Raw genomic sequence first — 25943 nt, forward strand, 5'->3', positions numbered from 1 at the left:
ACACGATCTCCATGTGATGGCACCAGATTAAAGCCAGGATGAGGGGCAGGCAGTGCGTGCAGCGGTTGGGACACCTGCAGCTCATACAGGAGTGCCTGGGTTCAAGTCCTGGCTCGGCTTCTGATCCCAGCTTCCTGCTAGTGCTCACCTGGGGAGGCAGCAGGTGATGGCTCGAGTATCTGCGTCTGTGCCACCCACATGAGGGACCCAGATTGAAGTCCTAGCTCCTGGCTTTGGTCTGGTTCAGCACTGGCTGGTGTGAGCATTTGGAGCATGTGTGAGCATTACCAACGGATCGCTCTCTCCCTCTGTCTCTGCCTTTCAAATAGAATGAATGAATAAAAATTTTAAAAATAAACCATATGTGTCGGCACTGTAGCACAGCAGGTTAAGCCACCGCTTGAGATGCTGGCATTCTATATAAGCTCCAGCTAGAGCCCCAGCTGCTCTGCTTCTGATCCAGCTCCCTGCAAATGCACCAGGAAAAGCAATCAGCAGAAGATGGCTCAAGTCCTTGGGCCTCTGCCTTCTATGGGGGAACCCAGGATGGAGTTCCTGGCTCTTGGCTTTGGCCTTGGCCTATTACTGGCTGTTTCTGCCACTTGGGGAGTGAGCCAGCTGATGGAGGATCTCTCTGTCACTCTGCCTTCCAAATAAATCAGTGTGCAAAAATATGAAAGCTCCTGGTCATGCAGCACTGCTGCCTTTTGTAGTTTGTGCCCAGCCCCATCAATACTCAGCACCTGAGGCCGGCGCTCTGACACAGTGGGCTACGCCTCTGCCTGTGGCTCCAGCATCCCATATGGGCGCTGGTTCATGTCCCGGCTGCTCCACTTCCGATCCAGCTCTCTGCTATGGCCTGGGAAAGCCCCTGCACTTGGAATAAGCTCCTGCCTCCTGACTTCAGATTGACGCAGCTCCAGCCATGGGGCCATCTGGGGAGTGAACCAGCAGATGGAAGACCTCTCTCTCTGTCTCTCTCTTTCTATAAGTACCTTTCAAATAAATAACTAAAATCTTGGAAAAACAAAACAAAATCATTCAACAGCTGAGTCTTCGCAAGGCTGACCCAACCATTTGGCCTCAATGAAGACCAACGTCGCCTTGTGCAGTGGACCTTACACCCTTGGGAGTTCTATGTGCGGCGTCTCCGCAAGGACCACTCCAGCCATTCGCACTCCTGCGCCATGCTGACATCGCACACTTCCCCGCCTAGGTCAGTTATCACGAGACATTTAGGTTACCTCTCTTTCCATCCCGCCCCTCATTTCTGCCTACTTCCCCGCAGCTGAGTGATGTCCTCGGGGTAAGAAAGGGGGTGGCCGCGCAGGAGCCGTAGGCGTTTCTGGGGCTCTGTCTGCCTGCGCCTGGCCTTTCAAGAGCCCTTCCTGTGTTCGCTCAGCCGCCAGCAAGGTGCGGCAGCCTCGGCTTGGCTGTATCCCTGCCAGCACTCGGGGTCACCATCAGAAGTCCTCTGTCAACTCTCACACCAAATGGGACGCTGGGGTTGTTTTACTTTGCATTTCTTGATGGCGAGCGGGGCGGGGGCCTTTCCCTCAGGGCTTCGGGTTCTATGTCTCTCCAGAAATTTCTGGTCCCCATCTTTCTTTCCCTGTTTTCTACCGCTGCATCAGCTATGTGTCTGTCTGTGTGCTGGGGAGGAGCGGAGATGGAGACCAGGGCAGAAGTGAGTGTTCAGAGGTCCGGCTTCCGGGCAGGACCTGCAGTCCATCTAGAAGCCCCCATAAGTCAAGGCCCTCACCTCAGGGTCCAGTGCGCGCTCCTGGGGTGGTGACACAACCTCGCCGAGATGGGCAGGGTCGCTTTCCATGGCCTGCAGGACTTCCAGAAGCTTCTGCTGCTGTCTGAAATGGGACTGCGTGTTAGCAACCAGGCAGTAACAGATGATAAACAAAAGGCGGCCTTCCCATCAAGGGACCCCCTGCTGACTTTCCTACCTCAGGGAGAAGTCGCAATGTGGGAAGCAAGGCTGCACCCTGCCCGTGGTTCCAAGGCTCACACAGGCAGGCGGGCCTGCTTCTCCCTTTGTCAACAGCTGGACAATTAGGGAGGAGATCAGAGCCCAGCTGGAGCAAAGCTGCTGGGGCCAGCCAGCCCTCACCTCCCTCAGCCCACGGAGAACTCGCTCCAAGAGCAGGGCCTGGCTGAAATAAGGCCTGCAGGACAAATCCAGCCCACCTTTTGCATGAAACATTTAAAAAACAGTGCTTATTTTTATTTCTTTGAAAGGCAGAGAAGAGAGAGAGAGAGAGAATAAGAGGAGTGCTCCTATCCATTGGTTTTCTCCTCAAATGCCCACAAGAGCTTGGGCTGACCAGGCGGAAGTCAGGAGCTCAGAACTCCATCGAGGTCTCCCACGTGGGTGGCAGGGACGCAAGCACTTGAGCCATCAGCTGCTGCCTCTAGCGGCCGCATTAGCAGGAAGCTGGGATAGGAAGCAGAGCCGGGCCTTGAACCCAGGTGCTCCAACGAGGCACATGGGGGTCCCAAGCAGAGCTGCTGAGCCAGATGCCCCCCTCTCTGCATGACCTTTGAGCCAAGAACAGCCTTTATGTTTTTAAAGACTGCTAGAACAAACATGTGGAAATAGAAACAAGTGCCACACGGGAAGTGTATGCTATCTGCCCCTGTCTGAGACAGTGTGCTGCCCGCTGGCCTCCAGGTCTGCTCTGCCGATCTCATTTCTGAGCACACAGGTGCAGGCTCACGCGTGGCTTGGCGCCCACGCACACACCCAGGGCTGCTGTGTGCAGGGCTGGGTGCTTTGCAGGACTGTGCACGTGCCTGGCTGAGAGGCGAGCACGTCCCAGAGCCAGCCCGCACACGGATCACAGTGGAGGCCAGAGCAGGGGCCGCTTCAGCCCAGGAAGGGGATAGAGCTTGCCCGCCGGGTGAGGGAGGGATTTCCCAGCCACGGTGCATCTTTCTGAAGGTGAATTTTGCCTCAAGGCTAGGGGGAAGCTTTGACTTTGACAACAAAACTGGACCGTTGCAATGACGGACACTGGACAGGAAGGGAGCAGGTGTTGAGCCTTCAACAGGGAAACTGTAAAAGGTGCTGCTGGGCCCCTCCCCGACTCCCAGGCCAGCTGGGGAGCAAGTTCACCACCCTTGGGCGGTGTGGGGTGCTGCCAGTGGAAACTTCCAGAAGCCTGGCACTTTACCAGGCTGGGACCAAACGGAACAATCCAGGAGCCAGCTGGCCTGAAAGAAATCAAATGAATTTTGTGCTTGAGGGCTAGAAGGGGTGAGAGAGCGCATGGCCTGAAGCAGCAGTTTAGAATGGTCTGGAATAACATGGAGCAGCAACAAGAACCGTGAGCTGATAAGAGCCTCCTTGTGCCGTGCTGGGCTCTGTGTTTGGGTTTTGGGCCAGCGTGGCGAAGTACCTGCTTCCCAGAAGGCAGACTCTGTCAGGAGCTTGCCCGATGCCTTTGGCTCCCTCTGCTGCCCTGGACGGCTCTGGAGCGGCGGTCATGGGTGCGCTGGGAAGCGGCTGGGGATGGAAAACGCTTATTAAACAGGGGTCGGAGGCAGCACTCCCGGGCCAGAGTGACGGCACGCACGTCCCTGGCCCTCAGTCCCCTCGTCGGGCCCAGGGCCAGGAATGCAAGGCTGATTAGATCCGGAACCTTCTCAAGCAATTCCAGCTTCCCACGATCCGAGAGGGCCTGGGAGACGGTCAGGCTCCGTGCACTCTCAGACCATCTCTCTCTCTCTCTCTGCGAAACCTCTCACTGCTGTGATGGCATCCCTGTTCCACAAGCTCATGGGCAGCCAGACTCCACGGAGGGTCCTAGGAGCACCCCTGGCCCCTTCCACGCTCTGTCCTCCAAGCCTCCTGCCTCCCGTGGCCCCTGTCACCGACACTGGAAATGTGCCTGCTGCCTGTCTGCAGAGGATTTCACTCATTGGAAACCATGAGGGGGCAAGGCTCGGGTCGCCCAGCAACCCTGGGGGTCAGTCATGCTGGGCAGGGTTGGTGACAGTTTCAGAAGACCAGGAACTGACAGGCCGAGCAGGACCCAGGCAGAAAGCAAAGCAGCAGGACGGTGCCGGGGTGCTGTCCCGCCCACCACCCCGTCCCGCTCTGGTGCGCGCGCCTGCCTCCTCCTCTCCCGTGCACAGGTCTTCTTCCTGTTCCTCGATTAAGCCAGGCGCATTCCCACCCCAAAGCTTCCTCCGTGTCCCTTCCCCCTGGAATGCTGCTGCCCGCTGCTGCTGCCTTCTTAAGGCAGGGCTCCGCTCAAATAGGACACACCTTTTTATTATTATTATTATTATTATTATTATTATTATTTAAAGATTTATTTATTTGAAGGGCAGAGAGAGAGGGAGAGACAGACAGACAGACAGACATCTTCCATCTGCTGATTCACTCCCCACATAGTCACAACAACCAGAGCTGGGCCCTTCTAAAGGCAAGCACCAGGAGCTCCCCCTCGGTCTCCCACCTGGGTGGCAGGGACGCAAGCACTTGGGCCAGCACCTGCTGCCTTCCAGGCACATTAGCGGGGGGCTGGACTGGAAGCGGAGTAACTGGGACTCAAGTGTCCCAAGGAGCGGCTTAAGTTGCTGCACCACAATGGCTGCTCTGGGACACACCTGGGACCCCCCTCACCCCACCCCTCAGGAGCAGCCGGGACTGTGACCGGGGTCTGACCCCGGCTTCCTTTCCCACTGCCTGGAGGTTCCAGGAGGCCAGGGGTTCTTATCTGCCGCAGCCACCTCTGTATCGTGGCCAGAGACACAGGGTAAGACATGCACTGCTCGGCGCTTTGTTCATTCTCGTCCATATCTGTCAGCTGGCCTCCTTGGCTGAGCCATGTCTACCTGAACCTGAACTCGAAAGACAGGCATGAGCCCCCTTTTTCATGATACTAAGGTCTGCTTCTGTGTTGCTTTTGCCAGCAATTAGCAACATAAGGAGGGACTGGAGTCAGCAGGCCTGTGCGACTTCTGGCTTGAACTTGCAACCTCGAGCAAGCCACTCCAGCCCCCAGCTTCCTAGCCGTGAAATGGGCAGAACGATACCAGGGTTCAGTACACTGGGTGGGGACCTGCACTGGGTGGGGACCGTGCAAGGGAAGAACTCAGGAGCCCATGGGGGATGTGGTGTCATTCTTGGCCTCCCACTGACCTCAAGGCTCTCCTCTTTCTCCACCTCCTCCTCCGTCAGCAGACGGGCCCAGGGTTTTGCTGGCGGTCCCTTGGCAGCCTGGAAAGGTGCAGTCACACGATGTGAGGTGGAAGGAAAGCCATCCACTGCGTATTCAAGGGCACAGGGAGGGACAGGGACCATCCCAAGAGCTCCAGGTGTTTTCTGAATGCCCCCAGCAACCCCCAGAAGGCCTGGGGGACCATGGATGGCACGGATGGGGACTAGGCTTGCAGGCAGGCTGACTTCAAAGACACGGCCTGAGCAGGTCACCTGGCTTTTAAGGTGCCGGTGGCCACATCTCCAAAACAGGCTGATGCCACCAGGCCTTCCCATTTCAGGGTTACCATGGGCATCGAGTGAGCTGGGCTACTCCCAACAGGGGAGTCCTGGGCCATGCTTCTGAGAAAGGATGCCTACACCAAGGCATATCCAAGGCCCACCCCTCCCTGCCCCCAGCTCCCCAGTGCACTGGCCCCGCCCACCTCCTGGCAGCAGGTGCAAAGCCAAACAGCTGCAGGGCCAGGGAAGCTCCTGGAACAAGTGAGGAGAGCCAGGGGCAGGGCAACGGGGAGCAGTGAGGACTGCAGCGGCCTGAGGTCCTTCCGGGGCAGGCAGACTTGGCTGTCTACTCCACTCAGTCCCTGCTCTCAAGGGATTCAGGGTTTGCAAGGCAATCGGCCAGAACTGGGGACACGTGAGCAGCCAGGAGGGGGCCCTCAGAGGTCAACAAGAGCTGAAAGGAGGGGGAAGGAATGGGAACCCTGGCAGGTCCCTGAACGAGGAAGTGCAGGTGAGTCTGGGGTCAGCGACGCCCACCCTGCCTCTCCCTTCTCCCCACGGGCTCTTGCCACCCCTGCCCAGACCCCGCCTGGCCCCTGTGGAGCCAGCGCCCTCCGTCCCCTCCCTGCGCCTGCTGGCACCTGCAGTGGGCTGGTGGGCGGCTCCGTCTTCCTGCCGAGGAGCGCCCTCCCCAGGGCCGCGTTCTCCACCTGGATGGCTCTCAGCACAGCCGAGGCGTCTTCCTGCCTGTCCTCAGCCTCACACACGGGCTTGCGGGTTGCAGAGAGGGGTCTCTCCCGCCGGCTTGCAGGTCCTGGGAGGGCAGAAAACAGAGGGTGCTCTTTGAGATTGTGTCCTCGGGGTGCAGCTCGGCATCCATCAGACTCGAAAGGAGACACTTTCTACAAAACCACCAGCCTGTCCTCCCCCAAAATGTCAAGGTCGTGAAAGGCAGAGAAAGCCGGGAGAACTGTTGTTCCAGCTTAAAGGAGACCTGGTGGGCATGGCAAGGTGGTGCCGGGCAAGCCCTGGGACCAGGTTCTGGGTGGGAAAACCAAATCGCAGCAAACTAACAGTGGCCTGCGCTCCAGGGCCCACAATGCGCAAATCCCTTATGTAAAATGGCGCAGTATTTGCATATAACCCATGCCCATTCTCTTGTATGCTTCACATCATTTCCTGGTGGTTTGTAAGTCACTGTTCCAGGCACTTCAGTAGCAATGAGGGGTGGGGGCGGGGGAGGGGCAGGCACGGTCTTAGGACCGATCCCTCTCGGATAAGAGGGACGGCTGCAGACCCCTGATCTGGTGTGAGGCTTACTGAGACCCTGGTCAAACCACATGCGGCTGGTTGTTAGGGTTTCCGGTTCATGCGCTTGACTCTCCCGCCACACCTGTTAGGGCGTCGCGTCAGGATGGCCGTTCAAGCAGCAAGATCAAGGGCAGGAGCTGGGCATGGGGGTAAGGATGTGCGGCGATGGCTGCCGCCTAGGGGAGGCCTGGGTGGAGTTCAGCTACTCCGCTTCAGATCCACCTTCCTGCTATGCGCTCGGGAAAGCAGCCCCTGCCACCCACGTGGGAGACCCGGATGGAGTTCCTGGCTCCCGGCTTTGGTCTGTTGCTGGGCCATTTGGGAAGCAGGCCAGCGGATGCCAGCTATCTTTCTTTCTCTGTCTCCCTAGTAAGTCACTTTTTAATAAAGTGGCATTGCAGGAGAGGGCAGGAAGCATGCAGAAGCTCCACTGGGCTGGCTCCCAGCACAGCCAGGTCCTGGGATGATGGGGACTACAGGTGTCGATGCAAAGCTCAGCTAAGAGGCGGGAATGCCTGTTTCTAGCAGGCACCCGGAAGAGGGGCTGTGAATGCACACACCTGGAAGAGCAGAGGCAGTGACAGCAAATGTCAGGGCCAAATGCCGCGGGATAAGGAGCCACCCCCACTACTGCCACAATGCCACGAGGGACTGTGCTCTTGCTGTTGCCAAATGCTGTTTCTTTGTCTCTTTTTGCAAGGACAGCTAGCTAGCATCTGAGGTTTAGGGGGATACCTGGATTGTCACAGAAATGCGGGCAGCTGAAGGGTGGTGAGGACCACACCAGATCCTCCTCACTCTGTGTAAGAGGGATCAGGTCCCTGGACTAGCTGGCGGGACAGAGCAAACAGAATGAGGGAAGCTCAAGGTCATGGCTCAGCAGCTGCAGCTGCAGCCGTGCAAACACACCCTGGCCCCAAGGGCAGCAGAAGCAGACCTGGTTCACCAGTGAGGCCAAGGGGTGTCAGGACGCAGGCTCCGGGCCTGCGCTCTGCTTCTTTGGCTGAGAGAGATGCTGCTCGGGGTCTGGGGATCGGGTGGAACAGACACACCCCTGCCCTCAAAGCCCCTGGTCACGGGCCAGAGACAGACATGGGGCAGGCAGGTACAGAGCTGGGAAGGGCCGCCCATTAGTTGCTATGCGGTGCTCAGGGAAGTGGACGTCTGAGTGGTGACCCAAAGGCAGTGAGCTTGTGAAGAGCCACATAGGGTGGCTAGGGAACAGCAGGTGCCAAGGTCCTGGGGTGAGCAGAGCTGTGCACTCTGAGGAATAGCAAGGGGGCTGGAATCGGGGAGCAAAGGGCAGGAAGGTGAACAAGGGAGGCAGTGGGCTCAGTTGTCAGGGTCCCCGGAGCCAGTAAAGCCCTACAGGCCTCAGCAATTACTGAAGGTGCATCTTGTTCTCTGGCCCTTCCCTGCCACCTGTCGGATGACTGGCTGGCAGAGGACGTCAGCCCCAGCCTTGTCAATCTTGGTGTCAAAGGACAGCACCCCCTTCATCCTCTGCAGGAAGGCACAGGCCCTACGGATGCTTCTAGAAATAACGGACTATGGCTAAGCAAGCGCACCACATCACAACTGACATCTGGGGACAGCACGCCGGCAGTGGCGGGAGGCTCCGGCAGCGCTGGGCCATGGACCTGCAGTCCAGGAGCTCTGTCTCCATCTCCCCAAGAGCAGCATGGCTGCCGGGCCTTTTCACTGCCAGTTCATGGGCAAGAGCTGTCCCTCTGGGGCCTGGGCGGGGGCTGGGATGGGATGGGCGCCGCTGGGTAATGATGAAGCCGCCTGTCGATGGGGGGAGGCGCTCCGTCCCCAGCGCTGCAGTCCTCCCTTCCTGTCTTCTCCGAGAAGACAGTCCCCAGTGGGGCCCAGTCCTGCCCCCAAGCACCTTTCACAGAGGAGCGGGCAGGGTGCTCTTTCAGCTGCGTGATCATCGGGGAGGCCTGTGTCCTTTGAGTCACGTTATGCTGATCAGATGCCTTGAAAAAATCGGACTGCCCTGTCTCCCAGCCAAGGTCGGCCCTGCGCTGTCCCTGCCCTGTCTGCGCTCCCACCCGGCTCTCCTGCTCTCCCGGGTCCCACTGCTCCCGTGCCGTCCCACCCGCCATGCCAAACACCCACTGTTAAACTCTCAGTGACGCTCTCATCCCTCACTTGGGCGAACATTGACCCGAACGCCACGGGACGGCGGATTCATTCTCATCGTAGATCTAGGGAATGTGGATTTATTCACACGGTAGACTTGTGCCACCAGCAAAAGCCAAATTGCCCATTTTAACTTATCCCAAACTGCCCTTGTTTGCTCGAGAGCCATCCCTCTTCCTGCAACTTCACTTTGCCTTCGCTTCGCCAGTGCCTGCCCGCCCTTCTCTTGCACAGAGAAACCAGATGCAGATCAGTTCCGGAGCTTTACCGTGAAGGCAGCACGTGTCGTGTGCCGCAAAGCCGCAAGCCTGCCCCTGCCGGCTCGCCGCCAGCCAGGAAGCTCACACAGAGTCTGGGCAGAGGGGCTTTGGAGGTCCCCTGGGGACCCATCTAGATGACAAATATTAAATCCAAAGACATTAAGTGTCCATCATTGTGGTCACAAAGCTGAAGCTTGCCTGTAGATGCGGTGCTGTGTAATTTCTTCCTTTTTAAATTGGAAACAGATGCCAAGGTTTAAAAGCAATGCTTCAGGGAGGGGACTCCTGGTATCTCTTGAGCAGTCATACAACCTAGCAACCCTGGGACCCATGACCACATAGGGTGAGCTGGGTGGTGGCGCCCCTCCCCCCGTAGGTGGGGCAGGAACGTTCCAGTTCCTACCACCCACCCCTACCTGCCGTTGTGCCTGATGCATACGATGCCGTCCACTGCACTGGATGGCAACAGGTCCACGCAAATGGCTGACTTGGCCTCATTTGGCCTTGAGATGTCCTCACCAACCCTTGGAATCCAAGCGCACCCTGAGATGATGACCTGCACCTGAGTGCCCCCCACCTCCATGCATCTGTCACCAGACCACCTGCTTCCCCGCTGTGGGAGACTGGGCCAGGCGACCATAGGTCTCTCCAGCCCTGTCCACGACCACACGGCAGTGTGACCAGGCAGCAATTCCAGAAGGTGGTGAGATGGAGTCTGTTCTTCCTGCTGGGCTTGGCCCGGCAACATCCTTTGTTGACAGGTGTCAGCAACGGTGACCAGGCAGTCTAGAAAAAGCGCACACACGGTGGGGCTTGGGCCTCTCCTGCCGCCTGCAGACCACCAGTGCTGGAGGACAGGAGCACACGGGTCACCCCAGCTGAGGTCGCCAGGCCAGAGCAGTCTGCCGGACACATGCCAGAGACCGCTTGTGACCAGCTAGCCAGCCACCGGCCGTTTCTCTGCACAGCTGCAGCCTTCCATGGACCGTTAGGCGGCACTGGCTGGCTGACACACCTGGCTTCTCAAGGCCTCGTCGTTTTCTCCTCGCTAAAGCCCGTTCTGGGGCCTCCCCATGGCAGGTGCTGTCTGCAGTCATGGGGCCCATCTGCCGCTGCCATGTTGGTCTTCACGCACGCGATGCTTGCGGCTGTCCGGCGAGCGAGGCCCCTTCCTCTCCGACGTTCCAGTCCTCTGCTCCACACCCTGCTCTGGAGAATCTGCAGCGGGGGGTCCCGGCGGGGGCGGAGGTGACTTTTATATGAAGCGAGCAGCGCTTGCTTCCCCGGCACCATGAACTTCACGGCACCCTTGGTTTTCCATCAGGAAACCACCCTTTCCCTGGCGCACTCAGCTGTTTGGGGAAATTTGACCCCACTGCTGAGTGGCCCGGTGTGGAGCAGGTTTGGGTGATCTGACCCCACTCCTGGCCCACGACTACTTGTTCCTGATTACAGAGCCTGGAGACTGGCTCAGGGGAAAGCTGGTTCTTGGACATTAGGAAGGCAGTGGTCTCTTTCCCACACGGTGGCAAAGCAGGTGAAAATGGAGTCTTGAACCTTGTGGGGATGGCAGGGCGTGTCGGGGCCACAGGTGGAACGCCTGCCTGGCAGCGACTAGGAACCAAGGTTCCCAAAGTGTGGCCCCTAGACCACCAGCAACATCGGCATCACCTGGGAACCTGTTAGGAATTAGGCTCCACCCTGCCATGCTCTGGCGTTGGGCCCACCCATCTGTGATTTCATTGGCTTGGTAAGTAATTCTGATGCGCACTCGAGTTTGAGGACCACTGGGCCAGAGGAAAACGGAGCAAAGTGTCCCCCGGTGACAGCATCCGGGCACCTGCATCCCCCCACGCCTGGGGCCACAGCGGCCGGCCTGTGAGCAATCGTACATTTTCCTCTGTTGCTGAACCCGGCCTTGAATTTCCATCACTTGCTACTAGCGAACGCTCAGGCGTTACGAGTCTCTGGGCTTAGGCAGAATGAGCAGGTTTTCCTGGCAGGAACGCTAACTGCAGGGCTGTCAGGTTCGCTAATTCACTCCCGCTGAGGGGTGTTACTTTATTTCCAGGGTTGGCAGCTTGTCTGGGAAAAGTGGTTCAGATACATCACCTCGCCAGGGCGCGCTGACAACCTGGACAGTAAACTTTCTGCATTAAAGACAGATGTGCTCTCCCCCTCGAGGAGACAGCAGGCCTGCAGGGGGAGATTATCCTGGCTTCTCGGGAGGCTACGGGTAGGCTGCGGGGTGCCCCCAGGCCACGGGGCCCTTTCATTGGAAGTAGGGACAATGGCAGGGAGACAGAGGGGCGAGGCCTGTCGCAGAGTTACAACATGTGCACATGTACCTGCTACAAATTCAGGTGCATGAGCTTGGCAGAAGGCAAAGGGGCAAGGCGAGAAATGACTCCTTAGAGAGTTACCCTTCTGGAATGGTCGACGAGCTCGTTCGGCCCAACCCTTCCCTGGAGCACAGCTGGGACATCTGGACCGAATATTGTAACAGTCAGTTTGAAGGACCTGCGTTGTGGCACAGCACAGTAAACCATTACCTGTGATGCTGGCATCCTACATCGGAGTGCCAGTTCCAGTCCTGCCTGCTCAACTTCCGAACCAGCTCCCTGCTAAGGTGCCTGGGAAGGCAGCAGTGCTTCGGCCCCTAACACCCAAGTGGGAGACCCAGATGGAGTTCTGGGCCCAGCTGTCGAAGGCATTTGGGGAGTGAACCAGTGGATGGAAGATCTCTCTCTCTCTCACTCTCTCTCTCTCTCGTGCATGCTGTCTCTCTCTCTCTCTGCCCACTGAATCAATCAATTGGTACTTTTCTCTCTGTCTCTTTTTTTTTAAAAAAAGAAATCTGTGTGAAGCCCTGGAGAGTGGACAGGGCAGTGAAGAATAACAGGGCCAAGGCAAGCAGGAAAAAGCAAGCCAGGGAGGTGAACTGACGTCTGTAAGACCTTCCCCTCTGAGGTGCTGCAATCCCTACAGCAGCTGCACGAGGCTGGGAAGAGGAGCAGGGCTCGCAACAGATGCAGGGGCCACGGTCCGAGGGGCAGGGTGAAACAGCCAGGGGCAAAGGGCATAGAAAGGATAACACTTTGGGTGAACACAAATTATTACTGACTATATGGAATAATTAGAAGAAGCACGTCTGGTAGGGTTTAAACCAGAGGAGAATGAGAATGTGTGGCAATAGCATTTCAGTCGGGAGGGCAGTAAACACCCGTCAGGTCCTTCCACTGAAAGGGAAACGGTAAACTGGCTCATTTAAAGCAGACTCGAAGAAGTCAGAAATGCATGCTGTAATCTCTGGTAATGGCTAAAAGAATAATAAAAGAACGCATAACTAACAAGCTAACACAAAGGAAGAAAGAATGATGCAGAGCAATCCGTTCAAAACAAGGCAAGAAAGGAGAAAAGGGGAACATAAAACAGGTAGAACAAATAAAAAGCAAATAATGAGAAAGTAGATTTAAACAGAAATATATCAGCAGTTACATTAAACGTAAATGGACTAAATGTTCCCATTAAAACGCACAGATTGTTAAAGGAGAAAAATAAAAACCAATTACATGCTGCTTACTAGGGACAAACCTGAATATAAAGATGCAGAAGGTTTGAATGCAAAGCATAAAATAAAAGATACAGCACACGAACACGAACCAAAATGAAGTTGGAATAGCTCCGGGTCAGACAGGCTCTGAGGCGGACAGCGTCACTAAGGAGAAAGAGAGGCAGCTCACAATGACAAAAAGTTCCATTCACAGCAAGATGTCAGAAGTCTAATTTTTTTAAAAAAATATTTATCTATGTGAAAGACAGAGTTAGAGAGAGACAAAGGAACAGAAAGAAATCTTCCATACACTGGTTCGCTACCTAAATGGCCACAATGGCTGGGACTGGGCCGGGGTAAAGCCGGAAGCCAGGAACTTCCACTGGTTCCTACTAATATAGGGAGCTGAACTGTAAGTGGAGCAGCCGAGACACCAACTGGCACTTGTGTGGGATGCTGGCATCGCAGGCAGCAGCTTAACCTGCTGCCCACAACACTGGCCCCCAGGAGTCTAATTTAGTAGACTCATTTTGGACCCATCTCCCTCCATACAAAGTAAACCATGGGAGCAGTCCAGCCTGCAGACGCTGCATGGAGGAGGTGAGCCAGGTTCGGATTCCACTGTCCTCTCAGGTAGTCTTAGGTTCCTGGTGTCTCTGGGGGTATAAACAGCACAGAGCCCTCAAAATGCTGCCAGTGTTTCATCTCTACCACCTAGACCCTATCCAAAGCCGACTGCTTCACAGAGGCTCACCAAGAGGCTGTGGTTTCTGCCCCCGTGACCTCTCCTGGGCTTCCTGAGAGCTGACCTTGTAGCAGCAAGGTGGGGGATCTCCAAGGTAGGCTTTGGCCCCTGCACGTTCTGCTGCCTTTCTCATGGTATCTGGGTGAGCTGTGGCGCCATCGTAGTGCCATGTCAGTGGGAGGGCAGTGACGATGCCAGGGTTGTCAACTTGCCTTATAGTGACACAACCCTTCTAGGGGCCAGTGCTACGACACAGGGGATTAAGCTACCACCTTTTATCCCATCATCCCATATGGGCACAGGTTCAAGTCCCAGCTGCTCCACTTCTGATCCAGCTCCCTGCTAACGCATCTGGGAAAGCAGCAAAAGACGGTTCAAGTGCTTGGGTCCCTGCACTCACATGGTGGCTCCGATGGTGTTCCTTGTTTCTGGCTTCAGTCTGACCCAGCCCCAGCAGAGAGAAGACCTCTCTCTCTCTCTCTCTCTCTCTCTCTCCCTCTCTCTCTGTGTAAAACAGTCTTTCAAATAAATAAATAATCTTTTTTTTAAAAAAAAAAGGACTATTTATTCTAATTTAGCATATATGGGGGTCACCTATACTTAATAGAGAGGGTAAGCACCAAACCTGTTCAAAATGAAGATTTCACTGCCTTAAACAGTATCCTTGCTAAAAATACTGATGGGAAAACTCACTCTAAGAGCCAAATGCCAGAAACAGCTGATAATTTGATTTTCATCTGATGGATAGAGGGACACCCGCCCCCCACCCCTCTTTAATGTGATGCATGCTTGTCTGACATGGAGACCAGGAAACTCAGTCCAGCTGTGGCTACCTTAAGTTAGTACTCATGTTTCGTCATCCTGGCTTTGAATCGTAATCTTGTTGATCGTTACTTTAGTTCCTCACATATTTTTATTTTATATATATATATATATATTATATATAATTTTCTTAAATATTTTTCAAGAGTTATTTATTTATTAGAAAGGCAGAGTTACAGAGAGAGAGGGAGAAACAAAGAGTGAGAGACCTTCCCTCCACTGGCTCACTCCCCAGTTGGCCAGGGTTGGGCCAGGTCAAAGCCAGGAGCCAAAAACTCCATCCTTCTCTCCTGTGTGGGTGGCAGGGGCCCAAGCACTCGGGCCACCTTCCACTGCTTCCCAGGAGCATTAGTAGGGAGTCGGATTGCAAGTAGAGCAGCTAGGACTTGAACTGATATGGGATGCCAACATGGCAGGTAACAGCTTAGTTTGCTGAGCCACAGTGGCTACCCTCCTCACATAATGTCTAAAGTCTTGCACTGCACGCTATCTGTAATTTGTTAGACCATGTCAGAACTTTGTGGAGAAAGGCAGATTGTACATTAACAATTTACAGTCAAGCTTGGTTTCTCTAAGTGCTACACATGAAGGTGTGTGGTGTGGGTTGAACTGTTCCCCTAAGAAGATGTTGAGGTCCTGACCCTAGTACCTGTGAACGTAATCTTATTAGAAACAGGATTTCACAGACGTCCAAGTCATGATGAGGTCATTAGGGTCAGTCTTGACCCAGCACGATGGGAGTCTTTATGAAAAGGCACGTTTGGACAAGGAGGTGGACATGCACACGGGCTGGATGGCAGGAATAGTAGGAGTTATGTGCTATACAACAAGGAACTACAGTAAGTGCGGAGAGACACGTGGAACAGATCCTTCCCTTGTGCCTTCACAGGGAGGCCCTGCCAACCCTCCATCTTGGACTTCCAGTCCAGTAAACTTCTGGTCTTTAAGCCCCTCGGAGTGTGGCACTGTCCCTTGTGACGACAGACCTGAGAAATTAATCCAGTGTGCAAGGTGACTGCAGTTGCCACATGGTCTAATAGAGTGGAGTGTCAAAGGGCAGAGGACTGAGGGCCTCGCCACTTCCTGGCCACGGGACCACGGGCACATCCCACAGCCTCTCTGCGCCTCGGTCTCCTCTGTACAATGGTGTTGATCACAGCAGTATCCATCAGGCTGCTCAAACTCGGACAGTCAAGTGCAGGATGGCAGAGGTGGTGCCAAACACACAGCCTGGAGGTAGCGCAGTGCTGCTGGCTCGCACTTTTATTATTTGGATATGGAAGAGACTGTGATGGTGGCCCAGGCCTGCAGAGACGGCTGTCCCAGCTGGCACAGCAGCATGCTGGGAAGGAAGGAAGGCAGTTCCCTCTGTGCTGCTCCCACCTTTCTGGGGGCTCCGGGAGGACTCACGCACAGCACCACGTGACCCTGGGTTTCATGTTTTGAACAACAGGCTTTGGGGGAGCTTCCAAAGAGCCACACAGGCTGCAGACAGTGGCAGCAGTGCAGACAGGAGCCTGTCACCTGGAGCAGCGGGCGCGCACACACCACGGTGATGCAGCACTGGACCGGGGGAGCCTGGATACTTGGTCAAGCTTAGCTGTGGGTGTGATGAGATCCTGAGATGAGACTGACATTTGAATCAGCCAATAGAACCAGAAGGCCCACCCTGCCCCGAGGCAAGAGAGAATTCTCCAGCAGGCGGCAGTCAGAGGTCCTCCGGTCACAGGTTCCTCCTGCCTGATGCTCTGTCTTGGAACATGGGCTCCTCCTGGGAGTTCTGCCCGCTGACCCACCCTGAGCCTGTCCACGCCAGCCTGCACAGCTGTGGGAGCCCGTTCCCAATCAGAATCCTGGGCTCTCTCTCTCTCTCTCTCTCTCTCTCTCTCTGTATGTACATATGTGTATCGTTTAGGTTCGGCTGCTCTGGAGAACCCTGGCTAACACAGCTGGGCCTCAGCGAGGACAGTAATGAAGCCACGCCCCCCACCCTGCCCTCAGCACCTGCCCCCTGCCCAGGGTCCCCGATCTCTTACTGGAGCACATCCTGTCCTGGTCTGTGCCTGCAGCGGGGGACTGGGGGTTCAGGCTGGGCTCAGGCTTGCTGGGAACGAAGACCTCAGCGTTGTCCTTCCGCTTGGCAGACAAATTCCTTTCCCTTTTGTGACCTGCAGGAAGACAACTGCTTCAGACACGTGGCAGACGTGAGCACAGGCAGAGCGGGGACCTTCTGTACGGGCCTCTGTTCATTGCTCATTCACGTACTTGTTCACCAAATATTTACTGAACAGCTACCTTGCTCGTTCAGGATTAGCGAGGTGAATAATGCAGGCGACAAAACAAGTGTGCTGAGAGCCCGGCACCACGGTGTGGGAAGGAAAGGGACAGCCCGGGGCGCAGCCAGCTTTTCAGATTTTCACACTTCTGAGCAGGGCCAATCGTACAGTCCACGGGGTTCATGGCTGGCGTGGCACCTGCAGTGATGGTGCACGCAAGGATGCAGTGGAGTTCAAAGACTCAGTACCAGGGCACTGCTGCCCTGCAGGAGCTCACAGCGTGGCTGAGAAACAGCACAGCTGAAGGCATGAGAGACCATGGCGCCAACAGAAGAAAGGGCAGGTGTCAGGGTCACGGACCAGCACATGGCCGGGAGGGTGTGACTGGCAGGTGTGTGCGGAGGCCGCAGTGGAGAGAGACTCTGGGGGTGGGTGGGCGTTACCAGCAGCACCATGGCAGGAGCGCCCAGACACAGGGAGGAGCCTATGGGGAGGCTGGACGGTAACAGGGGGTGCTGGGGCGGACAGGGCAGGGTTGGCAAGCACGCCACAGAGGCTGGCCCTCCCCCAGCTCAGCATTTCCGGTGGAGGAGACCGGAGCCACTAATGAGCCAGGGGATGACTCTAGATGCAAAGTGGGCAGATTTTGGATGCAGTTTTCCATCTTCATCTGTATGGCTACAGGATCAGCTAACTAGCATGTCAAAGCCTCGGTGCTGGAAACCACCCCAGAATAAAGATGCGGGTGGGCATTGTGGTGCAGTGGGTTAAGCTGCTGCTGGCAGCTCCAGCGCCCCATATCCAAGTGCCAGCAGGACTCCTGGCTGCTTTGCTTCCAATCCAGCTCCCTGCTAATGTGCCTGGGAAAGCAGCGGAGGAGGTCGAGTACTCAGGTTCCTGCCAGCCACGTGGGAGACCCAGGTGGAGCCCCTGGCTCCTGGCTTTGGCCTGGCCCAGCCTCACCTGTTGTAGCCATCTGAGGAGTGACCCAGCGGATGGAAGATCTCTTGCTCTGTCCCTCCCTCTCCCTCTCTGTCACTCTGCCTTTCAAATAAATAAAAACATCTTTAAAAATCAATGACTAGGTGCCTGGCGCTGTGGTGTAGCAGGTAAAGCCGCTGCCTGTGGTGCTGGCATCCCAAAACAAAAAGAAGAAGGAGTTGTCTTCTCTGGAGATGAACACCATGGGGTGGGGAATTTCTGGGGCTGGCTGCTAGGGCTGCACTGGTCTCTCCTCCCCCAACCCTCAGCCACCTGAACGTGACTGTATTTGGATACAGGGTCTTTAGAGACGCGATGACGTTAAAATGAGGTTATGTGGGACCCAATCCAATCTGACTGGTGTCCTCAGGAGAAGAAGTGGTGCTGAGGACACAGAGAGCCATGGAAAGCAGACCGTATGTGGACACAGGAAGCTAAGGGGCAGGAGAAACCAGCCCCGGACGTCCAGCCTCCAGAGCTGTGAGACAGAAGCTACGGCCACGCCAGAAGGCCAACAGAGAGCCTGGCTTCAGATCTGCCCTCCTGTCTCTCTCCGCAGGCACGGCCAGCCTGGAGGACACACTTGGAGTGGACGGAAGGAGCAGCGGAGGCCAGGCCTGCTGGGTCCCAGCTTGGGGACAGGAGCAAGCACTGTCTGAAGCAGCCTCTTTCTGCCTCCTGGGTCCTCTTCCTCCCAGACCCCACCTACTGTGTGGCTCCTCCTTCACAGGGTCTTCCTTGAAAAGCCCCCTGCCTCCTTCCTCAGAGTCACCCTGGTGGCACCAGCGGTCCATGTGGTTGGGTCGGGGGCACGCTGCTGCCAGGATCTGGCCCATCGGGGATACACACAGCGATGGGATCAAGGATAGCTCATGACCAGGGCGGGTTCCAGAGCCAGGCCTGGGACTTTTATGCTGGAGCTTTTAGGAGAGACAAGTCCACGTTCGGATGGGGCTGCGGAGCCAATGTCTCTTAAAGGCAGTCGTGCCTCTGTATGGTGGAAAGCCTGCCTGGGAAGTGGGAGCAGCACAGAGGGGTGCAGAGACGAGAGGGAGAAAAGCCAGGAGGGAGAAGGAAGGGGAAGAGAAGAGAAACGAGCCCTACTGTCATCTGAGCCAGCAACAGTCCCCTTGGCTTAACTTCCCGGCGTGAGCCAACTGGAAGGGAGACACGGCCACACTCCCTCCAAGGCTTGGGACGGCGCCCGCGAGTACTCGCCAGACATTTGCCACCTGGAGTTTCAGGCGCCTCAGGAAGCATCCAGGAGTCTTCCTTCCATAGTCAACAGGGACCTGATGGACAACTCCACCCTGGAAGCGCAACTCAAAACAGCGTTGCAAGCCGAAGCCCTCCTGCTAGAACCAGCGACGCCACAGGCAACGAAATGCCACGGAAGACAGAACTCACTTTGAGAAGCGGGGTTAAATTCCAGCACGACGAGGGTGTCCGGGCCCTGCGGGGGACGTCCACCTGCCTCCCGGTCCTCAGGAGCATCCTTGTCCCCAGTGGACAGAGGGCAGTCACCTCCAGGACAGCCCTCGGGCTCAGGCTCGGGCTCAGAGGTGATGTCTTCTTCGATAGAGTCATAGTCGTCGCTGGGACAATCCCCCTGTCTCCTCTGTGCGTTTGCACTGAGTTCCAGGCTTCTTCTCAGCTCCTGCCAAAAGCCAGGAAGAGAGATGCACAGTGAGATAAGGCACTTGGCGGGCCGTTCTTCTGAAAGTCATTTGAACCAAAGATCTGTTTCCAGCACACTCACCTTCCACAAGGTCAAAACCAAGAGCAGAGGAAAGCCAGCGACCCTCTGGCCAGAGCAGTGCTCACAGTACCAATGGCAGTGTTTGTATACCTGAGATGCTGTGTGTGTGTGTGTGTGTGTCAGAGAGAGAGAGAGAGAGAGAGAGAGAGAGAGAGAGAGAAAGAGGGATGACCCTGAGGCTTGGTAAAACAGACTGTCGGGGAGGGCTTTTGCATTTGGTACTCAGCTTATATCATTGCTTGAGACACCTCCATCCCCTATTGGAGTGCCTGGTTCGAGTCTCGGCTCCTCTGCTTCTGCTCCAGCTTCCTGGTACTGCACACCCTGGGAGGCAGCAGGTGATGGCTCAAGTACTTGGATCCCTGCCGCCCACACAGGAGACCCAGATGGAGTTCCAAGCTCCTGGATTTGGCCTGGCCCAGCCACAGGTGTGGTGAGCATCTAGGGGAGTGAACCAGTAGATGGAAGACCTCGCTGTGTCTTTCAAATAAAAGTGAAAATAACTAGATAAATGCATACTTAGAAACACAAACATATATACAAACATAAACTCATACAAAACAGATTGTGGAGACCTATCCTCAGATTCTGTAACTCAGTGGGGCCTGAGAATTTACATTTCTAAGAAGCCAATGATGCTCAGGCTGCTGGTCCCAGAAGCCAGCTCTGCAAATGAAATCCCAAAGGCCTCCAAACGACCCTGAAAGTGCAGCCGGTGAGACGCCAGCAGGGAGCTGCTGGTGGCTGTCCTGCCTCTAGCAGGGTGCGGCACAGCATCTAAATGTGAAATGTCAGAACATTTCCCACTTGACTGTAACTGCCTGCGGATTTTTTTTTTTTTTTAACGATGCTTTTGTCTCCTTGGGATTATAGGCCAAGCGTTAAGATTTTTACTTTAGAACTTAACTATTAACTGCTGGATAAAACAAATGTTTATGTTTCTTTTTTCTTCCTGAGACTGTAGGTCAGGCATTAAGAGCTATACTTAGAGTGACCAGAAAAATGTAGCATCCAAACCAGGACATTTCTCTGAAAGGGGAAAATAAGGCTTGGTTAAATTTGTGATGAGATGAAAGAGGATAAACTGAACAGCCAGGGAGAGCCAGTACATGGAGTCACCCTAGCTCTACTAGCCCTATAGCCCTTGTCGTATCTATCATACTTCTGGAGAAAGGAGAAGCAATCGGTGAAGGCTTGATGATTGACCAATAAACCTTTGTGTTTATGGTAGGCTGAATAATGGCTCCTCAAAGATACTTAGATTCTAATCTCTAGAACTTGTCAGTCAGAGAAGGCTTAGGAGGAAGTGAACTCCATATAGAAAACCTGAAATATGTCAGGGAAATCATCCTAGAACGACTGCTTGATAGAAAGACAGACATTGGGGCCGGCACTGTGGTATAGTGGGGTAAAGCCGCTGCCTGCAGTGCCAGCCTCCCATATGGGTGCCGCTTTGAGTCCTGGCTGCTCCACTTCTGATCCAGCTCTCTGCTATGGCCTGGAAAGCAGTAGAAGATGGCCCAAGTGCTTGGACCCCTACACTCATGTGGGTGACCTAGATGAAGCTCCTGGCTCCTGGCTTCAGCTCTGCCCATCGCTGGCTGTTGTGGCCATCTGGGGAGTGAACCAGTGGATGGGAGACCTCCCTCCCTCTCCCCCCCACCCCTCTCTCTGCCTCTGCTTCTCTGTAACTCTACCTTTCAAACTAATTAGATAATTAATTGAAATACAGACATCAAAGGTACCGCTGTTGAGGGCTCAGGTCCGGGGAACCGGAAACTGGGGGAGAGGGAACCCTGCTAGGCGGCAGCAAAGCCCTCATGGAACTGTGCCTGTAGTTACAGGCTAAGCACACTGGTAAGTGATGAGCCTGGAAATGGACTCAGCAGGTTTCCACGGAAGGTGTTGAAGTTGCTTCTACCAGCTGAGAGTAGGAGGCAAGAGCAGAGAGACTGGAGGAAGAGCTGCTAAGGGAAGAGGAACTAGGATTTGACGATTTGGGCGACTCTCAGCTGGTCCAGGCTGCAAAAAGATGTGATGATTAGGAGCTTCGCTGTCAGAAAGTGTTCTCTGGCAGAAAATCAAGTGGGTGGTGCACTACCTGTGGCTAGAACCCCAGGAGGGACCAAAGTTCAGAGTGTCCAAGTGCATAGTGGGCTCTTTGTCCAAGAGATAGACAGGGCCCACCGATCTCCTTAGACATCTAAGCAGATGCAAGGAACAGAGGCTGGGTCAGTCCCAAGTGATCCAGGGCGGAGCCTCTTGTCTAAGAGGGTGAACCTGAGGGCCAGATACAGGAGTCACACAGGGCCACTGAGAACGCTGGTTTGGACTGAACCGGGAGAAAGAAAGCATGGAATTAAAGAAGCTGGTCAGACTAGAAGCTTAAAAAAAATGGATTTACTCCAGAGCCTCAAAAAGGAACACAGAGATGTCAACACCTGATTTTAGATCAGCAAAATCCACTTGAGTTCACGGTCATGGTAAGTGTTTTTGTAGCAGCAGGAAGAACTAATACACCTGTTTACCTTTTACAGTTCTCTCCCTCCCACCCCCCAGAGCAAGTAGCAGTGAGCAGCTAAGACACTGATGGCACATAACAGGTGCTTAGTAGATATTTGCTGAACGACCGAGCAACTGTCAGCGACAGAGTGGTGGCTGCAAGCACGGGTGAAATGCACCCACACGCCCTGGAGGCGGCATCAGTGCAGTGACTCTTGCAAAGTGACTTCATGTCTCTGAGATGCATTTGGACATGCTTAAACATGGGCAATTGAATCTCTGCCTCACAGGATTGTCTTATGAATGGGGTATGCATTTGGCACAGCAGTTAAGATGCTGTTTGGGGCACCTGCAACACATACCACCGTCCTTGGGTTTGAATCCCGGCTCCACATCCAACTCCAGCTTCCTGCTAACGTGTCCCTTGGGGGCAGCAGATGATGGTTCCAATACTTGGGAGACCTGGATGGAGTTCTGGGTTCCTGGCTTCAGCCTGGCCCAGTCCTGGCTGTTGAGGGCATTTGGGGAGTAAACCAGCAAATGGAAAATCTTTGTCTCTCTCTTTGCCTTTCAAATACATAGAAGCAAATTTTTAAAAAAGTTGTTTTTAAAATTTTATTAAGGCAATGGCTTGATCCAGAGATGACTGCAACTCTCCCTGGAGGAGACAGCAATGACTAAAAACCTTTTGGGTGGCAACTGCCGTGGCAGTGCTCTCAGTACCCAGCAGGTGAAGCCAGGGACGCCACTAGGCATCCTGGAATGCACAGAGCAGCTTTGCACAACAAGGGGGAATCTGCTCCAAACATCAAGTGCGCTGAAGCCAAGCCACCCAGGATGACAAGGAGCACATACCCAGCATTTGATGCTTACAAGGTAACACAAGGGATGGACAGTTGGCACAGTGGTTAAGATGTTGCTTGGGACACCGGCATCCCATACTGGAGTGCCTGGTACAAGTCCTGGCTCTCGTTCCAACTCCAGCTTCCTGTTTGTGGTGCACTCTGGCAAGCAGCAGGTAACGGATCAGGTATGTGGGTCCCTGCCACCCACGAGGGAGACCCAGATTGAGTTCCGGGCTCCTGGCTTCAGCCTGGTCTAGCCTAGCCCTGGTTGTTGTGTGCATTTGAGGAGTGAACCATTAGATGGAAGATTTCTCTCTCTCTCCCTCTCTGTCACTCTGCCTTTCAAATAAAACCACATGCAGCCATTTAAACTCTGATGCCTCTGTGAGCAGCTGCTGGATAAGGGTGGACACCTGACAGGTGGGAAGTGTGTAGGTCACTTGGCGATGTGCCCTTGGAGGGGGCTTCTCACAAGAGCTTGATGACCAGAGTTCAAGTCTGGCCTAGGTTCTCGTCCTGTCCTTGGGGGTTCACCACATGATCACGCCCCCACACCAGCCGAGTGACCAGCCTCCATGGGTGCTGGACTCTCGGGCTTCCCGATCTTTCCTGAACTGCTGCCTCCGGCCCGTAAGCTGAAACACACCTTTTGTTTCCCAAGAAGCTCCTCTCGGCTATTTTAGTTAAAGCCACGAGGAGCAGAGGTGTTCCGGCTGCAGGAGATGGCCCAAGAAACCTTCATGAGAACCAGACTCAGGTCAGGGCTCCCACCTTCCAAGTCCAACTGTAGTGAGTAGGTGCAGGGAGGGGTCCACATGGTGACTGTTCCTCCCCAGGGAAAGCCAGCTCAACCTCGCTTTCAGTGATTACAGAACTGGCAGTCCTGTAGAGGAGACCACAGCTTGGTCCTCCGTAAACACATGACTGGTGCCTGTCTCGTCCTTGCAATAAGCCCGACAGACCAGGAGAAAAATCCCCGCCACAACTTGAGTTCTGGTGAGACAGGACAACCCTGTGGCTCCTGTTCTTAGCCCAGCCCCCGTTCTCAAAGAGAGTCAGCTGTAGTCCTGCTGGGCTGTGGGGGTGGGGCAGAGGAGCCTGCGTGAAGAAGCCACAGAGGGCCAGTCTGTCTCTGCATCTCCATACTCTTCTCTGAGTCATGTGGGTGGGGGAAAATCAGAAGACGGGTGCCAGCCTGCAGGGGGCTTCCGGCCTCGGCCTAGGAAACCCCAGGTGTTCCCAGAGCCCAGAACAGTCCCCACTGATGTCTAAGGCCTTGGAGAGCCCCTGACCACAGCCAGTTCCAGTTCCAGGACTGGAGGGGGCGGTATCCAGACTCTTACACCTGAGCTGGCCTCCTCATTACCTTCACAATGTTGCAACCCCACATTTCAGCGACTGAGTTTTTTGGGGTCCCCAAAACTTGAGGAACAGAGGCCATGAGCCTTTAAGCTGGTCCAGCTTCTCACAGTAAGTAACTGGCAGAGCCCTGATGCCTGAGGCCCTCGCTGCATACTGTCATGGCTCCACCGATGGCAGCACCACCTGGCGGCCACTCCTTGTGAATGCACTCATGCACGCACGTGTGCTAAGGGCTGAGGTAACAGTGTGGGGGATGGGACGGCAAGACCCTCTGCCCTGTTCAGAGCACTCGGGGCGGTGGGGGAGATTGGCAGAAGGTGCAGAAAGAAAAATGAATGGGGCACCCAGACGTGGCCAGGACTGGGAGGGCAGGCCCCAGCCTGGATGGTGGGACAGAGTGACTGGGCTGCCAGAGCCACAGCGGAAGATGCTCAGGAAGGCGGGACATCGGTGGGTGGGGAGGAAGAGCATGCCAGGCAGGAACAGCAGAGCAGGGGCCGGGAGGCAGAAGTGGCTGGAGGGCACACGTGCCCCATGACAAAGGCGGGCAGGAGGGAGAGCCTGTGCGGGACAGGGCTCTGCTGGCCTCGTGGAGCAGTCTGGATTGTGTTCTGTGCACCATGAGAGGCCACGGAGGGACCAGGCAGAGCCAACATTCTCTGATCTCTGTTGTTTCAGAGACTGTGCTGGCCCTGAAATATGCAGTGCACTGTGGGAGGTGGGCGGGGTGGAAAGTGTGCTGGGCTGAGGCCGTGCTAGCAGCAGAGGTGGGGACAGGGGTGGCCTGAAGATGTACTCTGAAGGTGATGGCTAGCTAGAAATGAACAGGGGAGGGCAGGCATCTGGGCTAGCGGGAAGGATGCCTGTATCCCACACTGGAGCACCCGAGCTGGACGCCAGCCCCCTGCTTATGCAGAGCCTGGGAAGCAGTGGTGGCTGGTGTGAGTAGTCGCCACCCACGTGGGAAACCTGGATGGAGCGCCCAGACTGGCCATTGTGGACATTTGGGGGAGTTAACCAGTGAATGGGAGCTTCCTTTCTGTGTCTCAAATAAATTTTTTTTAAAAAATCATTTAAAAAAAGGAATTAACAATATGCACATCTTTGGACCCAGCCATCTTAGGAATTTATGCTTTATTCTTAAGTGTGCAAAGATCAGTCAGGCATCCTTTATAGGAGAGAATGATTCAAATGTTGATCAATAAATGGATTAAATAACAAATAGCATGGGCATTCACAGATCCCCAGGAAACCCCTACAAAGTATGAGGTAGAACTTTCGTACTGCCTCGGGTCAATATCAAGAAACATGTTTAAGGGAAAGGAAGCATGTCAGAAAACGCACATATGTGCGTGTAGTTGCATGCAAACAGTCTGAGAAAACAGACACCAGCCAGTGACAGGGTTCTTTTAGAGGTTCACGTTATGGGGACCATCATTTTCTGCCTTACTTTTTTTTTAAAGATTTACTTAATTATTTGAAAGGCAGAGTTAGAGACAGAAAGGGGTTCTGTTTGCTGTCTCACTCCCCAAATGGCCACAATGGCCAGAGCTGTGCCGATCTGAAGCCAGGAGCCAGGAGCTTCTTCCGGGTCTCCCATGCGGGTGCAGGGGCCCAAGAACTTGGGCCATCTTCTACTGCTTTCCCAGGCCACAGCAGAGAGATGGTTTGGAATTGGAGCAGCTGGGACTTGAACTGGCACACATATGGCTTTACCCACTGTGCAACAGTGCTTGCCCCTTTACTTTTTTTTGATAGGTTCCCCAAACCTAAAATCCAAAATCTCCAAAATTCTAAATTCAATACATGTCGGCTTAAAGTGAGACCCTGGAGCATTTCAGTTCACGGATGTTCAACTGACAGAATCCATGCAAACGTTCCACAATCTGGAAACCCTCCTGCTCGCAAGCATGTTCCA

At 54.8% G+C, this 25943-nt stretch overlaps 1 protein-coding gene and 1 long non-coding RNA gene across 2 annotated transcripts in view; one reads left to right on the plus strand and one right to left on the minus strand.

Annotated features, from left to right (window-relative positions):
* Positions 1-25943, minus strand: part of LOC133750825 (katanin-interacting protein-like) — a 195425-nt gene that overhangs the window by 56666 nt on the left and 112816 nt on the right. Inside the window, exons 7-12 of the mRNA XM_062180514.1 lie at positions 18965-19214; positions 16337-16468; positions 6103-6275; positions 5162-5239; positions 3411-3517; positions 1763-1865 (exon numbers count right to left, since the gene is read on the minus strand). Of these exons, the coding sequence (XP_062036498.1) occupies positions 1763-1865; positions 3411-3517; positions 5162-5239; positions 6103-6275; positions 16337-16468; positions 18965-19214 (843 nt within the window). The remainder of the gene's footprint in view (positions 1-1762; positions 1866-3410; positions 3518-5161; positions 5240-6102; positions 6276-16336; positions 16469-18964; positions 19215-25943) is intronic.
* Positions 19213-22105, plus strand: LOC133750826 (uncharacterized). Its single transcript, XR_009864733.1, has 2 exons — positions 19213-19744; positions 21854-22105. It is a non-coding gene; the product is annotated as an uncharacterized LOC133750826 (long non-coding RNA).

Source organism: Lepus europaeus, chromosome 21, assembly GCF_033115175.1.
Source record: "Lepus europaeus isolate LE1 chromosome 21, mLepTim1.pri, whole genome shotgun sequence".
NCBI lineage: Eukaryota > Metazoa > Chordata > Mammalia > Lagomorpha > Leporidae > Lepus > Lepus europaeus.